The 20630-nt window shown below is 42.9% G+C and overlaps 3 protein-coding genes across 9 annotated transcripts in view; 2 read left to right on the plus strand and 1 right to left on the minus strand.

Moving 5' to 3' along the window:
* Nucleotides 1-16465, plus strand: part of LOC146672608 (uncharacterized) — a 322020-nt gene extending 305555 nt beyond the window's left edge. For 2 of the 7 annotated variants that reach the window (XM_085401288.1, XM_085401289.1), the window contains exons 2-4: nt 2251-7221; nt 10758-11942; nt 12268-13425. In XM_085401288.1, coding sequence (XP_085257414.1) covers nt 7204-7221; nt 10758-11942; nt 12268-12960 — 1896 coding nt within the window. In that variant the 5' untranslated portion in view covers nt 2251-7203 and the 3' untranslated portion in view covers nt 12961-13425. Of the gene's footprint in view, nt 1-13; nt 7222-10757; nt 11943-12267; nt 13426-15761 lie in introns of those variants that run through there. The other 5 variants (XM_085401291.1, XM_085401285.1, XM_085401287.1 and 2 more) reach the window with 5 other exon arrangements.
* LOC146672618 (uncharacterized) overlaps nt 1-20630 on the minus strand; it is a 117551-nt gene that overhangs the window by 37146 nt on the left and 59775 nt on the right. The gene's annotated exons all lie outside the window — the stretch shown is intronic.
* Nucleotides 16112-16855, plus strand: LOC146672621 (general transcription factor II-I repeat domain-containing protein 2-like). Its single transcript, XM_085400889.1, has one exon. It carries the CDS (start codon nt 16112-16114, stop codon nt 16853-16855), a length of 744 nt encoding a protein of 247 aa, XP_085257015.1.

A 20630-nucleotide genomic window follows, 5' to 3' on the forward strand; every position in this document is an offset into this window, starting at 1 on the left:
TATCATGTTGTGAACATGCAACCGTTCCATACCTGGGACTCTCGTGTGTATCTCAGAGACTCAGTGATGTTAATTACAGGCTCACTTGGGTGGACTCCGGTGTGGATGCAGGTGTTTATCATGTTGTGAACATGCAACCGTTCCATACCTGGGACTCTCTCACTTCCAAAGAACATTCTGTTTCATTGCCTGCTGAGAGAGAGACCGCAGAGGGTCTGAACTCTGACTCTCAGGCCCACCCTGGCCCCCCTGCAGACACTGACATTGACTCTGAGCCATTCCCCTTTGATTTACCGGACATTGACTCTTCTTCTGGTGTGGGCGCTGTTCCAGAGAGTGTTTCACCCAGATCTGTCCAGCACCCAGCTGCTGGTGGACATTACAATCTCAGGCCCAGACGTTGCCCCAGAGTTACGTCTGGCTGGAGCAACAAAAGATGGACTAATGATTTTCACACAACCAGGCTTGATCTGAAGTGAAATGTTTTGGTTAAACCTGTTTGATGCTGTCTTGTTGCATTGCTACTTTGAGTCATGATATGTAGATGTTTCTGTTTGGTTCATTCTTGGCATTTACTTAGAAAAAAAAGAGAACAAAAGAAAAAAGTGAAAAAAACTGTACATATTCGTCTTATTTTCACCAATTTCATTTTTAAATGGTCTTTTGCCCTGTGTGTGTGCACCAATCTTAGCTGTAACCTCTATGTATAGGGTACTGTTTGGTGTGGTGTGTGCTTTTTCAGCTGTGTACGGCTGAGGACAGCCTTTTTCTCACCAGGGGGGGACTATATAACAGTTGCTATTGTAATGCAGTGTATCACCACATGGCGGCGCCTCTTGTCTCACGACTGGTGTCACCCCCTTTTTGTTCTTCTTCGCACTCCTCCTGTAATGGATGCTCCCGTGTGTACGCGGACTAGTGTGCTCTTTAGTAATGTGTGGTAGAGGTAGCACTTTTATTTTTGATATTGTAAATAAATGAGTACTTTTTGGAAAGTCAGAAGCTGTTGCTCATTCGCTATCCACCTGCACACCTCCGCGGCTGGCTTCATCTCCACTGCACGTTACAATATGTTGATTTTTTTCGCCTACTCATATCATAATTTTTTTACTTCTGGTTCTGTATGTTCATGTTCTGTTCTTTTGTAAACTTCATCTGTTTGTATGTTGTATACTCATTGTGTTTCAATAAAGTTCGATTTAAAAAAAGGTACGTTCTAAACGAAGCTTCAGACGTCACTGATCACGTGACTCTGGCCAAACGAACCAAGCCTCGACACGGTGCTTCTGAAGCAGCGCGTTGATCTTTCTGACACACGCACCGGAGCGTCAGCTTCAAGCGGACCATCACTACGTCTCACATCTAAAGGTGTCAAGGTAACTTTGAACTGAGTTCAGTCAATCTGGAGTTTTTCCAAGTTTTCTGTTGCTCTCTGTGAGAGAAGAGCGTTAAAGGCGGGGCTCTCCAGAGTCCAGCAAAACAGGAAACCACAGCTGGGTGTGTGTAAGTGTGCAAACCAATAGAATGCATCGTGGTGGGGGGGCATCACGGGCATTGGCAAGAAAAAAATAAAATAATCGGTCGTACCCATGCTTCCCCGACGTCATGCCAGCGCATATTGGGAAATTCGTAGGCACCGATCGGTTTTCTATCAGCCATTTGCTGGGAGTAAGGGCGCCCTCCGTTTGCGAGGTGCGCCTGCTGCTGGCGGCACAGGGAGGAGAGGGCGGGGCGGCGGGGAGTCTCTGGCTGGCTGGAGCGGCATCTAATAACCAACTCGCAAAACAAAATAAAAACAACACAACAAACAGATATTATGATACAGACTTATAATCTGCACCGATGTTTTTTCTAAATTCTATAAAGTGAGCGCGAGAGCCCTCGGTGCGCCTGCGCGCTGCTGAAGTCAAAGTAAACTTTATTGTCATCTCCGCCACAGACAGTCCAGCATATAGAGAGACGAGACGACGAGGCTGCAGTTACAGCGGTGCAAGTACACAAACAATAAATATAAGAAGAGTAACGGTGTGTTCACACCGAACGCGATGGACGCGAATAAAACGCCCCAAACGCCCCTAATTTGACGCGTGCACATTCGCGTCTCAACGCGTGTCCAAGAAAAATCCATCGTCAACCGGAAATGTGGGAGGAATGTGGGAGGAAGTTGTGCCAGACATCTTTGCAAGATGGCAGCTGTCGAGCTAGCGCTTGAAGAGAGACTCTCCCTTCTCTATGTACTGTGGAGAGCAGAGCAGCAGCGTAAAAGACGTCCTCGCCGTACCTGGGTCCATCAGGTCCTCCAGAGGCGTGAGCAGTTTGGTGAGTTTCACCATTTGCTCCAGGAGCTGCGCCTGGATGACGGCCGATTCCAGCGCTATCACCGTCGGCCAGTTTGAGGACCTGCTTTCCCTCGTCGGTCCCAGAATCGCCCGCCTAGACACCAACTACAGGCGCTCAATCCCACCTGCAGAGCGCCTGTCCGTCTGCCTGAGGTTAGTAAAAGTATTTAATACGGTAGTTCTTTAATGATACCTGTGCTAATATATGCTAAACCATCCATTTATACACTGCTAACATGGATGTGCTATGCTAACAGTGAATGCTGTCGGTGTTTACTGAAAGCAAACTGTGGTACAGAGACGACTCTTTATAATATTTCTAGTGATACTCAGAAGCTCTCATCAAGTCCCGATTTAATTCGATTTATGCTGTTATCAGTGTTTGCAATGATAGCATGGCTGTGGTGTCACATCAATGTATGCGCTCGGTGTTTGCTGATATCAAACTGTAGCATTAGGACCACTGAGTTAACCTTGTAGTGATACTCACTCCTTTATATTTAGACCTGGTTTAATTCTGGGATAGTTGAATGTTTGTATATAATCCCTGCAGCTGTCAGACTCTATAGCAGGGGTCACCAGCCTTTATTAAAACAGAGTTAGATAAAACTGAACAGTTTGGTTCATCTTTAGTTACATGGTTCTATCTTGATAAGCTATGTCTTATCACAGATTAATTTTTCAAAAATATTAATGATTTAAGCAAGGAAAGGGCTACATGTCAACATACAGCTCTTTATTTCTATTAATGTCTCACTTCATTCCTACCTGATTGACATGTTTAGGAATTATGAGTGATTGGCTCACTGTAGTTGTGAAAGTTGCTACCAATCAAATTATGATATGTTAAAGTTAAAACAAAACACAACTGTTTTAGATATTATCTAATATACATTTTGTAATTATCCTTATAATTACAAAATGTTTTATGTAAGATTTAAGTTTTGTGATTTAAATCTGACATCACAAAAGTATTTTGGAATTTGAATAATGTATTTTGTAACTGCAGCACACATAATACTGATTTTGAACAATTTTGTCCAGGTTCCTTGTCACCGGGGACTCCTTCAGGACCATCGCGTTCAGTTTCAGAGTCGGTGTGTCCACGGTGAGCCAGATCACCCCCCAGGCAGCGGCGTCCATCTGGGACTGTCTAGTGGACGACTTCATGGCTGTGCCTTCACCTGGAGACTGGCGGTCCATCACAGAGGGATTCCAGGAGCGCTGGAACTTTCCTCTGTGCTGTGCAGCTCTGGATGGGAAGCACATCCAGACAAAGGCACCCCATATATCATATAGGAGACACACACATTGATATACACTAAATATTTATTTCATTTCTTTTTTGTGGTGCCCAAATTTATGCACCTGCTTGATTTTGTTTGAACAATTATTGCACACTTTCTGTAAATCCAGTAAACTTCTTTTCACTTCTCAAATATCACTGTGTGTGTCTCCTGTATGATATTTAACTGACATTTTTTATTGTAACAACCAACGATTTATACAGGAAAATAATGTCTATTAACAAGGTTGCCCAAACTTTTGCATCCCACTGTATTAGTATATTTTGTCATTAGTATAATATGAAATAAATTCTACATGTGTCAAGTCGTGTGCCAACATTTGCTGTGTAGTAGAACTGAGACATCAGTCATTATAAAAATTTATTTGAAATAATATTAAAATTCTCAAACAGAAAAACATTAAACATAAATATATAAAATATAAGAATTTACAGAGAGACAGGAATAAAAAGGACCAGCTGCTCTCCAGAGCAGGAACAAGGCTGAGGAGGAAATGCTCCATTGGAGACTGGTGTGAACTCTTCAGGGACTCCAGGATGGCCAGCTCCACCGCCGATGGACCGTCCTGGGACCCGTCCCTCATCTGCCTCGGAGCCGTCCTCCTCTGTGGGCCTGTAAAACAGCACAAAACACAAAGAAATGAGAAGGCTGCTACTAGATTTTAATTTCAACATTGAAAAAAACAAAAACAGGATATAATCAGATTGGTTTTAGATATTTAGTAAAGGTGATCACAAGGCAATCCCACCGACTAAAAAGGTATCAGTGCTTGCTGTACATATCTGTGGGTGCAGCAGCAGGAGCTCAGGGACTGGGGATGCTCTGCTGCAGAATCAGTTGGTTCTATCAATACAGTATTAAATGTTAACAGGTTGGATATAATAATCGTAGAGTAGACAGTGGTCCCTCATTTATTGCAGCAGGGGTTCTCAGAATAACTAGCCCCTGGCCACGCACTTTATACACTTTTTTCCACACACACACATGAACATTGGTCACAGTTCTCACAATTGATTCTCAAAGTGCAAACCTTTGTAGATTGCAAAACGTAAAAGTATTATTATGCCGCGGTTTGTCTTCATCTGCCCGCCACTTTCGTGCACCTTTTTCCCTCGCGGTGCAGGTGTCTATTTCCGAATGAGGGTCTTAGTTATGGGTGTTTTTGTGCTGTTTTTTCTATTGGACGCGATGGTTATCAAAACCAAACATGATAAATTTGGCAAGCGCAGGAGACACAACACGGAGCAGATTTGTCAATCAGGCTGCAGAATGCAATGCTGTACGGTGCAATAAAAAAATCAGCGAAAAAGCGAAGCAGTGACGGATGAGCGGGACCACTGTGTGCTGTTTATTAATAAAAAATATATATTCCTATATGACAACATTCATAAAAGCAGAACGGTATTTGTACGTCAGTGGGAAAATAGCAGTGGCTTGCTAGCTTTTGTGCGGCTTCCCCGGGTCAGTGAAAACTTTCAAAAGAGAAATGAATGAACTTACCAGGTTGCCCGATCTCTTCACATATCTTCCTCCAAGCTCGGTCCTTTTTATTCCTGTCTCGGTACAGAAAGCAGCTGGTGTCGTACAGCTCCGAGTTGTTTGCTACGCGTTGATTAGCCTTCCCTCCATTGAAGTATGAAGGGATTTGGCTGGATCTGCCCCTTTGACCTAGGTCACAGCCACGTCACCAGGCTCCTGATTGGTTGTCGCGGCGCGATTTGACGCTGGAGTTCAGATTTTTCCAACTCGAGCGGTAGACGCGAAACGCGCGTATGCACAAAATGCAACACAAAAACTCACGCGCGTGGTTTTATTCGCGCGTCAAACGCGCCAGATGCGCTACACTGACGCGCGTTTCACGCGTTTTGGCGTTTTCGCGACGCAAGTCTGCTTCCGAATTTTCGCGGGACCCGCAATCGCGCGTCATCGCGCCTTTCCATTGACTTTACATGTAAACCTGACGCTCTATTCGCGTCCATCGCGTTCGGTGTGAACACACCGTAAGAAAATAAATCTACACTTTAGGACTCGGGGTAAAGGATCAATAACAATTTAAATTTATAATTTACAGTTTGATGATTTAAAGTCTCACACAACCCGTCAAAAGGGGCGGGGCCGGCTGCTTCCAAGTAGAGCACATTTCATTTATAATGATGTAAATCCAAGCCCATCATGGATTCACGATCTGAATCCTGGGTTGTGTGAAATCCCAGAAATCAACCTTAGACAAAGTGAATCTGTGAACTAAGGTGTAGGTCTGTTAGGTTAATTGTGCTGATCCTCGGGTTGGGGGATTTGTGTTTGTACTGGAGCGCAAAATTCAAACCAATGGAAGATGGACAATAAAAGTTCAAAGCCATCAGGTGCTCAGGTTAGAAAAAAGAGAAAAGATGCAGGTAAGCAGACGTGTGATTGGATAATGGCAGGTCATCCTGAACCAATCAGACTAAACTCCAAACAATACATTATGTTACAGATTTTAATATTAATTAGTCATTGTTACTTGTTGATTTGTCCTTTTCTCATTGTGTGACGAATTATGACGACTGTTTGGTAGCTGTTATTGTCTCTCTCTCTCTCTTCATGTGTGTTTCTCTGGTGAAACAATAGTTTTGTGTTAATGTTAGGGCTGCACGATTTTGCATAAAATGAGAATCACGATTTTTTGGCTTAGAATTGAGATCATGATTCTCTCATAACAATAAATAAACATAAAACAACAAATGTCTCACGTTTTGTTGTTGCAGCAAAATGTTGTCCTGCTTGAAATTCCGTCTCCACCGTTGCTCGACGCTGCGTGTACAGAGCAGGTAGTGCAACAATAGAAAAATAGTTGCGGGACGGCACTGTGTAGCGTTTGTCTAGGGTGTTGATCGTTTTCCTAAATCCCTCGTTTTGCACAGTGTTGATGGAGCCATATCTTTGGTGAGGTGATAAGTGATAGCCTCCGTAATGTCTTTGTGCCTGCGGGAGTTCGACGTGTATAGGGAAGCGCTGTATAAGGTTCCCGTTATTGATGTTTGGGTGGTTGACCGGGACGGATTTTCTCCTGTCACTTTCTCGTCATCCCTGACGTGCTCTCCGTTGTTGTTTCCCTGCTAATTTTAGCATCACACGGCACAGCTTCTGTATCACGTGGTATAAGGCTCCGCCCTTGTCATTTGTTGAGCAGGAAGAGTGAGCGCTTGTTTTCATGCAGAGTACGTCCCGGATCAAAATGCGGTACATTTGATCCCTGTTGTCTTTGCTTGATGATTGGTTTGAGTCTTGACAATCCACATTGCTGGCGTTGCATCTTTCAATGCCAGCAATGGCAGGTATCAGTGCTCAAACCTTTTGTGTTTGTTTCCAACAAGTTGCCCACCTCGGGAAACAAAAATGTGTTGTTTTACTTGTCAGATGAACATATGAGACACTTTGACTCTTCAGTGCAGTGTGGAGCCTAACAAAGATCTGTTTTGTGTCCCAGCTGATCAGCAGGAGGAGGAGAGTCTGACGGAGCAGCAGAGGAACATTTTCAGCTACTTGGACTCAGCTCAGCCACTACAGAGGAAACAATGAGCTCAACACAGAAGGTGACAGACAGAGCAGGACCATATGACCAAAGATATTTATCACCATATACATCTGAACATTTGCCATAACGATGTAGCTGACGATAGAATTGACACCAGACAAAATACTTTACAGCTGCACAACTTTATTAAAAACCCATCAATGTATTTTCACTGAAACAAGCAGCTGTTGTTTATGTACATTAAAGTTATATAAAAATGTAACAGTGCAAATGCAAATTCCTCGCTGACAGTTTAACCAAAAGGCGTTTCCAGTGGAAACTGGGCGACACATCCTGAGCATAACCATGTATAATATCCACTAAACTTCAGAAGAGGTTATACAGTCGTGGCCAAAAGGTTTGAGAATTGCATAAATATTGGAACCTGGAGAAGTTGCTGCTTAAGTTTTTATAATAGCATTTTGCCTGCACTCCAGAATGTTATGAGGAGTGATCAGATGAACTGCATCGTCCTTCTTTGCCATGAAAACGAACTTAATCCCCAAAAAGCCTTACCACTGCATTTCATTGCTGTCATCAAAGGACCTGCTGAGACCATTTCAGTGATCGTCTTCTTAACTCAGGTGAGAATGTTGGCGAGCACGAGGCTGGAGATCATCATGGCTGTATCCCGATTCAGGTTCTGCAGCTTTAAAGTCCTCAAGGGCCGCGTACTCAAAGACCGCTAAGGCCGAAGTGCGAGGCTCGTAGGCTCGTGAAATGGGACGTCTAGCCTCCGTCGCGCTGCCCAGGTTGCCTAGCAACCATGATACTAACAGCTGGAAACGTTTCATACAGCTTTGTTTGACAGAAATGATGGAGAACATATTTAGTTCATTTGTTTCTACATGAGCTCTGTGTGATTTGATGAGTATCTGAGGCTGAGACCACAGGACTGTGAAACATGATTGTTGGGCTTCATTTCTGTGCTGAACAGTCGTTTAAGATTAGCTGTAAATAACAATTAGCTGATGTTGTTCATGAGACTAAAGTCATCTCACTGTGGTGATGTAAATATAATATGGCCAATATTATAGTTATTATATTGTTGGCATTACTAAATTTGGCTCAGTGCTTACATATATGTGTAAAAGCAAATGTAGGAGCTGTGATAACTGTGTCTGATAGAATGAAGAGTAGACTGATAGATGAAATATTCCTTTATTGGGTGAGAAAATCAGACCATGTCATAACTGCTTTAAGTCACACAGAATAGATATCAGAGCCTTAAACAGGCTGACTTCTGCTAAATGGGTCAAACTGGGCAGAAAGTCTACAAACACATAACATCCTTATAGAATATGATGTAACACTATAGATCAACTTAGCTCAGAATATATAAAGCATATAAACAGTTACAGCAATATGATGCAACAAACACAGCAGCTACTGATCCAAAATACTCAAAGCTTCATAGAACTGAAACCAACATTTATTTTTAGCTCCATTCTGCTGCTGATACAGACTTTAGGTTTCTGAACATTAAACTTGTTGCTGTCTTTCATAGTGTGTAACTTGAAGGCCCTGAGTACTTTCTCCCACACTGAAAACACTGGGATGATCACATTATTTGAACATTACCTAATAAGACTGATTCAGCACAGACAGTTATGTTAAACTTTCCTAGCAGTCCTTCACAAACAGGGAACAGTCTGTCTATTCTCTCCATCTGTCAGCTGCTGCTGGCTCTTCCTCCTCCTCTTCCTCACACACTGCTGAGTTTGTCCTGGTGGATCATCAGGGCTGCAAAGCCTCACAGATGATGTGCAGCAGTGGCTCCCTCAGTCTGTCCTCACTCTGGACACTTGCAGTCGTCACACATGGAAATCAAATGTGTGATAAGCTGCAGGATTCAAACACAAGTGTAACTTATAAACACATGTTCATACTTTTATTCCACAATCAGAGAGAAAGAAACAGAGAGAGAGTGCAGGACAGACAGACAGGTGACAGTCTCAGGTGTACACACTGCTACACAACAGCACCAGAGAAGCAGGATTTAGTGTTTGTGTTATTACGAGTGTAAACAAGAAGAGTTCCAGATGGTGCAGTGGACACATGTGTGACTGCTGTGATTAAAGCATCTTTCTTTCAGCTTAACGAGTGAACCGTCAGCTCGTTCAAACACACGTTAAAGTGCGTTTGGCTCGACACCACCGAACAGAGGCAGCAATATAACACAGCTAACATTAACAGTGCAGTGAATCCTGCTTGTGCCGTGATGTTCAGGACTGCAAACCGAGCAGCATCACTGACTTTCAGCTTGTTGTGTTTGTGGATATATGAGTGAGTTTAATTATCCACAAAATCATCACATTCTCTGTCAGATTAAGGTCGACTATTGAACGGCGTATATTTTAAAGGCTTTAAAACCAAGTTAACGCTGAAAGTACAAACATCACTAATGTCACATAACTCTGCCGACAAGGCATAGCTATGGCTATGAAATGCTCTTTGTGTATCACTTCTTCATTATGAAAGATGTCATTAATGCACTAGTAATGTCTCATCTGGAGTATTGTTCAATCATTTGGTCAGCAGCTAATAAGACAGATCTTAACAGACTTCAGTTAGTCCAGAATAAGGCGTCCAGATTAGTGTGAAGATGTTCATACTATACTAATATTGATCAAATGCATAATAACCTTTCTTGGCTTCCTGTACAGGCTAAAATATTCTATGGCTTACTTGTAGTTCTAAAGAAAGCAATTCTGTTAAACACACCACATTTATTCTGCTCAGCTGCAGTATCCAGATGAAATACATCATCATATTACACAGTTTTCAACAAGCTGCAATTTAGTAAATGCTCGAGTTAAAAGTAACGTTTTGTAAAACTGTTACATTTAGAGCAACTTTTAAGTGGAATAAGTTGCCTTAAAAAATTAGAGAATTATTCAAAACTTCAATGAACACTTAAAAGCCGATTTACAGAGCTTTTAGTTGTTGTAAATATTGTAAGACATGATTTGTTTTTGAAATTTGTGTAATGTGCCTCAATGTTATTGATATTATTATTATTATTATTGATTGCTTATATTTGAACAATTGTGAAACCTCACTGTGGATGTAAGAGTGAAATTATGTGGATATCTTGAATCCACTTTATTGTGTAATATTTTATGTGAGTATTTGACGGAAGACGAGCAACATCTGTTGTGGAAGCTAACGGGGTTCCTTTAGAATAAACAAACATAGGATTTATTATCACTGAATAATTCTGTATAAATCTATACAAATTATAGAAATATGTAATAGGAAACAACAAAATAATCTAAATTATAAAAGTGTGTGTGTGTGTGTGTGTGTGTGTGTGTGTGTGTGTGTGTGTGTGTGTGCATGATTTTAGTGTTTGAACAGTCATGAATTATCTTTAACAGCAGGTTGGATGTAATGTGTTAGAACTACCAGCAGGTGGGGATAAGAGACCTTTAAGGTGTTTGGTGCCACGCTCCACCTTCAGGTTTAAAACTAGTGTTAATGGAGTTTGAAGGTTGAGTTTGTTCCACGACTGCATTTCACTCACTGCCTCTGTTTGTATCTCTGTCACTGCAGGACCAACATGGAGCCAGAAGTCAGCGCTCTCAGGAGGCCGACAAACCTCACAGAAGAAAGGGAGAGAAAAAACACACCTGTGACGAGTGTGGGAAGGGTTTTACTCTGAGGGCTAAACTAAAACAGCATCAGGTCATCCACACTGGAGAGAGACCGTTCAGCTGTGACTTGTGTGGAAAGTCTTTTTCCTTGAAGGGTTCCCTAAAAACACACCAACTCATCCACAGTGGAGTTAAAGCGTACAGCTGTGATCAGTGTGGCAGAGCTTTTACTCAGAGTAGCAGCTTACAGAGGCATCTAGTTACCCACTCTGGAATTAAGCCATACACCTGTGACGAGTGTGGGATGGAGTTTACTCTGAAGGCTTCACTAAAACAGCATCAGGTCATCCACACTGGAGAGAGACCGTTCAGCTGTGACTTGTGTGGAAAGTCTTTTTCCTTGAAGGGTTACCTAAAAACACACCAACTCATCCACAGTGGAGTTAAAGCGTACAGCTGTGATCAGTGTGGCAGAGCTTTTACTCAAAGTAGCAGCTTACAGAAGCATCTAGTTACCCACTCTGGAATTAAGGCATACAGCTGTGATCAGTGTGGCAGAGCTTTTACTCGCAGTAGCCACTTACAGAGTCATCTAGTTACCCACTCTGGAATTAAGGCATACACCTGTGACGAGTGTGGGATGGAGTTTACTCTGAAGGCTTCACTAAAACAGCATCAGGTCATCCACACTGGAGAGAGACCGTTCAGCTGTGACTTGTGTGGAAAGTCTTTTTCCTTGAAGGGTTCCCTAAAAACACACCAACTCATCCACAGTGGAGTTAAAGCGTACAGCTGTGATCGGTGTGGCAGAGCTTTTACTCGCAGTAGCCACTTACAGAGGCATCTAGTTACCCACTCTGGAATTAAGGCATACAGCTGTGACATCTGTGGAAAAACTTTCAGCCGGAGAGGGAGCCGAAATACACACCTACGCATTCACACCAGACATGATGTGTACTGCTGTGAACAGTGTGGCAAAGAGTTTATAACTCACACACACTTACAACGACACATGTTTACCCACACTGAGGAGAGACCTTATCAATGTGACCTGTGTGAGAAGACTTTTAAATCTCCACATGACCTGAGACGACACCAACAGATCCACACCAGAAAGAGACTCTACAAGTGCAGCTACTGTGAGGTATGTATTTATATTGTTATCTTGTCATTTTAGCCTGACTGTTTGGAACAACTCTGCTCATTAAACTGTGTTAGCATGTTAGCAATTCTACTGCATGGAAAAGCAGCTCTGAGTGATTATTCAGATTTTCCTTTCAGTTATGATTTTAGTATTACTGTAGTATTATGGTGGTAGTATTGTAGTTATTGCAGCCCAGTAAACTGAGTGTGTTAACTGAAACAGTCAAATGTAGTTGGACGTCTGCAGAGATGCTCTTTATTTCAGGCGACGTTCAGGATACAAATGTTGAAGGACTGACTTACACTGTCTTTGTGTCTTTGTTTAGAAGCAGAGCGACACAGATGGATCCAGTTCTCAACCCTGTCATCACTGTGGTGGTGGGAAAGACTTTCATTGTGACCTCTGTGGAAAAACTTTCAGTCGGCAAAATACCCTAAAACTACATCAACGTAGACACACTGGAGACAAACTGAAATACTGCAAAGAATGTGGGAGAAGCTTCTCCACAACAAGTGAGTTAAAACGACATGAACTGTTTCACAGTGGGGTTAAAAAGCACCTCTGTGATCAGTGTGGGTCATCCTTCACTACTGAAGGTGAGCTTAAATCACACAAACGAGTCCACACAGGAGAGAAACCACACAAGTGCAGACACTGTGAGAGAAGCTTCTCACAGTCAAGTAATCGTAACAGGCATGAACGTGCACACATGGAAGGAAACTACAGCTGTGACCAGTGTGACAAGAGCTTCAGGAATCTCAGTTCATACTCTACACACAAACGATCCCACGTTACTAATAAACTGTTTCACTGTTACCAATGTGCCCAAACATTCACCTCATTGTCTGCTCTGTGCAAACATCAGCGCGATCACTCAGGGCTGAAATCACTCCCATCACTGGATCACAGTGAATCTGAAGACACAGAAAGATCCTCTGGTTTCTGTGTCAGACTCAAAAAGCTTGAGATCAGGCTCCACAGAGTTCAGATGGAATCATTTAAACTTGTGTTGAACTGAACTGGTTGCTGGGCTGAACTTCTACATAATACAGATCTACATGGGATCTTCTTTTCTGTTGTTTTACTGAGTCAGTTTTGTCCTTTTTTCTCTGTCCTGGTTTTGCTCGTCTGTAAATGATTGAAACTCAGTCAAATAGTTCATTGTTCTCCAGCAAAACGTTTTTTGGAAACTCATGTTTAACCTTTAAAACTCTGACATGTTTTAGCACACAAGGCTTCATCGGGGAGTTCACTCATGATTGGACCATGAGAACAAAGGTTTTTAGTTCTTTCAAAGAGAGTCTTGGAGATGTTTGATGTTTCTGTTTTTCTGAAACCACCTGAAAGAAAAACTATTTTTCTTGCTTTATGTAGTGTGGAAGTTTTTAATGTTTCTTCATCTGTGATGTTCTTGAATGTGTTCACGTGAAGATGGTACAAATAAACTGTCCTTTCAGCTTTAGCTCCTAATTTATTCATTATTTATGGATGTAGCACAGCAGCCGTCTCTTGATTAACACATGGAGGGCTCGGGATCTGATGGTGTCGTCTCCCTAATTTGCCCACTCAGTAAATCTCACTCATGGCCAAGAAATTGAAATAAACCTTGTTTCCCTGCTGGATAGTGATCCACTGTAACTCTGCTCCTCCTTCCTGTTTAGGATTTCTGTGGCTGAAGTAAAATTCCCTCCATCCATCACTTATCCCAGCTAACCCAAAGTGAAATAAAGTTTTGCTCGTCTTAAAAAAGCATTACAATAATGGGCATTACCAATGCAAACTGAATGATACAGAAGATGAAAGAAGAGACTTTGATCAGTTAATAAAGCTCATGGTCTGGATTCATTGTGGCTGCTACACAGATACTTCTGGGTCACTTCTCTCAGTTAGGAACCTTCCTCACCAAACTGACTGTTGGACCACACCCCTGGTTTCATGAGAAATTGTTTCAGCCATGATTTCTCTTCCTGTATTTCAGAGTAAAGACTGAAGTGACAAATGGAAGCATGTTTAAAAAACACAATGTGAGAGAGACGTTGAGGTCCTTAGAAGTTACCCTGGGTTTTTCTGTCACCCTGCTAGATGTTACACACCTTGTTATTGGACTGATTTCTACTGCTGGACTACTCCTGCGGAGAGTAACAATACTCTTACTAATTAGCTCCCTTTCACACCTTTGGGGATATTTATTTTTGTGTTTGCAGCGCTGTGAGCCAGAACAGCGAGAGAAAAATCTGCAACAGCGACGAGCCGAATGCTTACGTGAATCGCAGCAGCTGCACATGTGCTACGCTGAATTAGAGGATATCTTTGCTCTGGATTTCTATTTCTACTTTTTCATTTCTATATGATTCTTCTTGCATCTAAACAAAGATGATTCAATTTGCTAAATGTTGATGGCTCTTCGTGCTCAGGTGTAAATGAGACGTAATATTTGCTCTTGGTTTGGTTCTCCTGTACAGAACCTTGCAGTACAACAGAAACCTAAAAACATTATTTGTAGTTGTTATTCTTAGTTGTTCTGCTGCCTAAATACCACAGGGTCTGATTATGAAGTTATTGAGCTGCACATACTTTACGACCTGCTTAAGTTGGAGGTCACAGCGTCTGTAGAGCAGCTGGAACATAATGAAGTCTACAAGGTTATGTCATGGTCCGCGGCCCGGCGTCCGGGGTAGGATCGATAGACGCTTGCGGGAGAGGGACGCCGAGCGGCGGCCTAAGCCTATGGGCTCCGTAGTACGCCCCGGGATCCGCGTTTCTCCGCCCCCAGCTGCGTGTGCGCGCTCTCCGTCGCCTCCGGACGGGATTCCCGGCCGCGTCCTCAAGTCATGCGCGGCTCAGCTGGCTGGAGTGTTCACACACATCTTCAACCTTTCCCTCTCTCTGTCTGTAGTCCCAGCCTACTTCAAAATGGCCACCATCATCCCTGTACCCAAATCCTCCACCATCTCCTCATTGAACGACTGGCGACCTGTAGCCCTGACCCCCATCGTGAGCAAATGCTTCGAGAAGCTGGTCAGGGACTTCATCCGCTCTGCACTACCCGACTCACTGGACCCTCTACAGTTCGCATACCGCCACAACAGGTCCACTGATGATGCCATAGCCCTGACACTACACACTGCCCTGTCACACCTGGAGAAGAGAGACACGTATGTGAGGATGCTGTTTGTAGATTACAGCTCAGCATTCAATACCATCGTTCCCTCGAAGCTGGACAGGAAACTGCAGGATCTAGGACTGAGCAGCTCCCTCTGCAGCTGGATCCTTAGCTTCCTGTCTGACAGACGCCAAGTGGTCAGACTGGGCAGCATCACCTCATCCCCCATCACACTGAACACTGGTGCTCCACATTCATGTGGTTATCTTTACCTAAATGAGTTCACTTTGTGGCTGCCAGGTTGGGCAGAAGTACCTGTCCCCTGTTAGGCTTAGCAAGGTTCTCCAGGAGTTTCTCCATGGGTAGAGCTTCTAGCTCCTCCAGCACATCTGTGGCCGTGCAGGCTGCCACTTTCTTGGTTGCTCTTTTTACCCCACTGGTGGATGAGCTGCAATGGTCTCCATTTGTCCCATATGTGTTTACTACTTCTTCTTTTGCATATTAAACACATTATTCTGTTTCTATGTATTTGCTATGATTTGCTATTTGTTAAGTAACATTGCTTCACTCACTATGCCGGGTTTGTGTGTGGAAGCATTCAGTTGCTGGCAAATCAAACATTCTGCAAATGAAGCTGAATACTCAGTTACATGTTTCTTTACATCTTATTATGTTACAGATTAAGTCATTTGTTCTTACTTTGTTTGTCTTTTCAGTCTTCATGAGGGTCAGGTGTGGGGAAACGCCCGCCCGGCATTTCCTCATTTTAAAGTCCTGCTGATGTCAAACATGACAGAGGCGTGGAGGAGGCCATTGCTCTGCACTGCATCATCCATCAGCAGGTCCTTTGCAGCAAATGCCTGAAGTTTGACAATGTGATGTCTATTGTTGTGAAATGCATCAACCAAATCAGATCCAGGGGCTTAAAGCACCGAAGGTTCTGTGCTTTTTTAGAGGAAATGGAGTCAGAATATGGGGATGTGCTCGACTTCACTGAGGTACGTTGGCTCAGCAGGGGAAATGTATTAAAGAGACTTTTTGAGTTGAGAGCAGAAGTGAAGCCTTCATGGAGAAGGATGGAGTTAGTGTTCCTGTGCTAACTGATCCCAAATGGCTCATGGACTCAGCTTTTCTTGTTGATATGACACATGAGCTTAATGTACTGAACAAGACGTTACAAGGCCAGGGGCAACTTGTCAGTGCTGCCTATGACAACGTGAGAGCATTCTCCACAAAACTGGCGCTCTGGAAAGCTCAGCTCTCTCAGACAAACCTTTGCCACTTCCCAGCATGCAAGGCACTCGTGGATGCAGGCACACCATTCAGTGCTGACGAGTATGTTGATGTCATTTTGATGCTACAGGAGGAATTTGATCACAGATTTGCTGACTTCAAGACACACAGAGCCACCTTTCAAATGTTTGCGGACCCCTTCTCCTTTGATGTGCAAGATGCCCCTTCTGTGCTTCAAATGGAGCTCATTGAGCTGCAGTGCAACTCTGAACTCAAAGCAAAGTTCAGGGAGGTGAGTGGAAAAGCAGACAAGCTTGGACAATTTTTGAGAGAATTGAGCCCTAGTTTCCCTCGGCTTTCCCGAATGTTCAAGCGGACCATGTGCCTTTTTGGTAGCACATACTTGTGCCAAAAGCTCTTCTCCACTTTGAACTTCAATAAGTCCAAGTACAGGTCCAGACTTACGGATGATCATCTTCAAGACATACTGAGGGTCGCAACTGCTTCCTCCCTCAGGCCAAATCTGGCTCGGCTATGCGAGAGGAAACGCTGCCAGGTCTCTAGCAGCAAGGAGTAGGCAAGAGAAGCCATGTTCAGAAGAACAGTTCATTTTCTCCAGTGTTCCATTCATGTTCAGAAGAAGGTTATAGAACTGTTAATACAGACATTTCAATCTAAATACAGCAGATATAGAAGACTGTGGTGTGCATGCCAGAGCACTCTGGAAGGCACACAGAGTCTTTACAGACTACTGAGGATCAAACCTCTATCATCATGCAATCGATTATACAACTCTAAGCATATATGATTAAATATTTCTAAGCATAAATGACAATCAACAATATAAACCTTACAGCTGGTTTTAAAAGCAGAATTTATTTGTTTCTCAAATGAGAAAGAGCTATCGAGAAACACTCCTAAATCTTTAGTTCTGAACTTTTCCAGTGGGCCAAGGTCAACATTATCTGCTAATGCTAAATAGGCTGCCGTTATTAACTAATAACGGCATCACAACATTGAGCTGACGTAGGCCCCTATTAGCACCTATGTCTAATTTAAGGCAAATACGCATTAGAACCTAATGCTCATATCGTTTTCCTTTGCTTTATAACAATGTGAGCAGCTACTGCTAAATAGCATTAGCTAATAACAGCAGTCTAATTCAATGCAAGTTAGCATTATTTGCATTATAACGATGTGAGGAGTTAATGCAAATAATGCTGCCATTAGCGGCTAATTCTAATTAGGGGTGAATAATTATCCGATCGTTCAAAGTGACGTCACTAGCCGTGTCTGGGCCTAAACTCTGCTGCAGGTCCATATATCAAATGATCACTGTGGCATTACTGAGAGTTCAAACACTGTCTTAAGTCTTTCATCTTTAATAAAATTATCAGCGTTCTGCTCTACCATATGGAACGCCAGGACTGCGATAATGAATTAATTAAATACACCATTAAATAATTAATTAAATGTGTCAATAATTAATTAAAATCGGAAATAAGTAAGTTACATAAATATTTACGACACACGTAATTAATCAATTATTGACACATTTAATTAATTAATTAATTAATTAATTAATTACAGTTTAATTAATTATTGACACATTTAAATAATTATTTAATGGTGTATTTAATTAATTCATTTTGGCACAGTTGACTCCTTCAGGTCTCACCATGAAATAATTTTATCTGTCAGCCTCACCCATCAAACTCAGGGGGCGGGGCTAATGCTGATCGAGGCTAAACCATTGCTTTGGCCTGGTGGCCATTGTTTTTAGCACACAACAGCCAGCTTGTGGAAACTAACAGAACTAAACTAAACTCTGTTTGTGTGTCACCAAATACCGTTTTAATATTTTGGTGGTTTAATCTTCATGTGTCTGGTCGGTTTGTCAAGATACAGCCTCTTTGCAAAAGTGCTTCGATGATTTCGGAGATGTCTGCCCAGTCTCACGGCAAACCCGGTCGCCTCGCAAGCAATCGAGCTGTTATTACCACCGACAAAGCGCAGGCCCCGGTACACAGCTGTAATAACCCCCGCTGACTTCTTTTACTGAGGTTATATTTATCGGTGTTTTATTTCCTGATGTTCTTATGTGTCCTACGTGTTTCAGTCGCCAATTCTGAATTATAACTAACATTAAAAACATGTTTAAGGAGGAATTAAATACATTATTATATTATTATATAGAGAATTAAATACACCATTAAATAATTATTTAAATGTGGCAATAATTAATTAAAATGTGAAATAAATAAATAATTAAATGTGTAAATAATTAATTAAATGTGTAAATAATTAATTAATAGCATGTGTCGTAAATATTTATGTAATTAATTAATTATTGCCACATTTAATTAATTATTTAATGGTGTATTTAATTAATTCATTATGGCAGTCCTGGCGTTCCATAACACCAGGTGTAACAACTGAGTTTAACATCCAGGCATCCGTGAAAATGGAATTTATGACATTTAACAGAGTGAGAAGTTAGCAGGAAGTTAGCTCGCTAGCTTCCATCTAAATACAATGTAGCATGTCCTGACTGCGGGGTTTTGGAAACAAATTAAAACGTACAGCTCTGCAGCACAGTGGCACGGTGGTTAGCACTGTTGCCGCACAGCAAGAAGGTCCTGAGTTCAATTCCACCATCAGGCCAGGGTCTTTCTGTGTGGAGTTTGCATGTTCTCCCCGTGTTTGTGTGGGTTCCCTCCGGGTACCCCGGCTTCATCCCACCGTCCAAAGACATGCAGCTTATGGGGATAGGTTAATTGGATAATATAAATTGTCACTAGGTGTGAATGTGCGAATGAATGTGAGTGCGAATGGTTGTCTGTCCCTGTGTGTTAGCCCTGCGACAGACTGGCGACCTGCAGAGGTGAGGACCGGCACCTGTTTGAAAGAGACAAATACACACAAACACACAACAACAGGCGAGAAACAAACACACAGAGAGGAAAGAGTGGTTATACAGAACTTGAGGACATTACCTACATGTAAATATATAAATACTGTAATTATACATTTGTTGGGTTTTCTTTAACAATGTCAGAAGGAGAGAGGCACTGAGGCACCGTCTTCCGCCCCCCGACGCTCCTGCTGTGCCTCCTCCTTCTGACAGGAACTGCCTACAGAACAAGTATGAATGATGCCTGAGTGGACACACACAACTCACAAGTTCCTGGCTCTGTCAGCTCCTCTGCAGAGGGTTTCCCTAAGAAGGTGGACCTAGCAGGGTCACCGGGGGACGGGGAGCTGTGCCTCACGGCCCTCACTTCGTCGGAGAAACCCTCATGCGAGTTCAGAAACTTGTGTGTTGAGTATGTCGCTGTGAGCCTCCACCATTTACTGGTGGGTGCAGCCTGAACTGTCTAGAGACAGACCAGACCAGCTGCACAACACAGACACTTCAAACCTGAGGACAAAAACTAGGAGAACAGAAAAAGGAAAGGAAACTTAGCTTAGAACCACGCAGCGCTACAGGAGACGGCAGCACTGCAGAGGTGAGGACCGGCACCTGTTTGAAAGAGACAAATACACACAAACACACACAACAACAGACGAGAAACAAACACACAGAGAGGAAAAAGTGGTTATACAGAACTTGAGGATATTACCTACATGTAAATATATAAATAATTATACATTTGTTGGGTTTTCTTTAACAATGTCAGAAGGAGAGAGGCACTGAGGCACCGTCTTCCGCCCCCCGACGCTCCTGCTGTGCCTCCTCCTTCTGACAGGAACTGCCTACAGAACAAGTATGAATGATGCCTGAGTGGACACACACAACTCGTAAGTTCCTGGCTCTGTCAGCTCCTCTGCAGAGGGTTTCCCTAAGAAGGTGGACCTAGCAGGGTCACTGGGGGACGGGGAGCTGTGCCTCACGGCCCTCACTTCGTCGGAGAAACCCTCATGCGAGTTCAGAAACTTGTGTGTTGAGTATGTCGCTGTGAGCCTCCACCATTTACTGGTGGGTGCAGCCTGAACTGTCTAGAGACAGACCAGACCAGCTGCACAACACAGACACTTCAAACCTGAGGACAAAAACTAGGAGAACAGAAAAAGGAAAGGAAACTTAGCTAAGAACCATGCAGCGCTACAGGAGACGGCAGCACTGCAGAGGTGAGGACCGGCACCTGTTTGAAAGAGACAAATACACACAAACACACAACAACAGACGAGAAACAAACACACAGAGAGGAAAAAGTGGTTATACAGAACTTGAGGATATTACCTACATGTAAATATATAAATAATTATAAATTTGTTGGGTTTTCTTTAACAATGTCAGAAGGAGAGAGGCACTGAGGCACCGTCTTCCGCCCCCCGACGCTCCTGCTGTG

Source organism: Rhamphochromis longiceps, linkage group LG3 (assembly GCF_057381845.1).
Source record: "Rhamphochromis longiceps isolate RC_006_pf linkage group LG3, R_longiceps_female_GT1.1, whole genome shotgun sequence".
Classification (NCBI taxonomy): domain Eukaryota; kingdom Metazoa; phylum Chordata; class Actinopteri; order Cichliformes; family Cichlidae; genus Rhamphochromis; species Rhamphochromis longiceps.

What these genes read in the sequence shown, in the direction of transcription:
- LOC146672621 (XM_085400889.1), top strand. Translation starts at nt 16,112, where the DNA reads ATGGAGAAGGATGGAGTTAGTGTTCCTGTGCTAACTGATCCCAAATGG.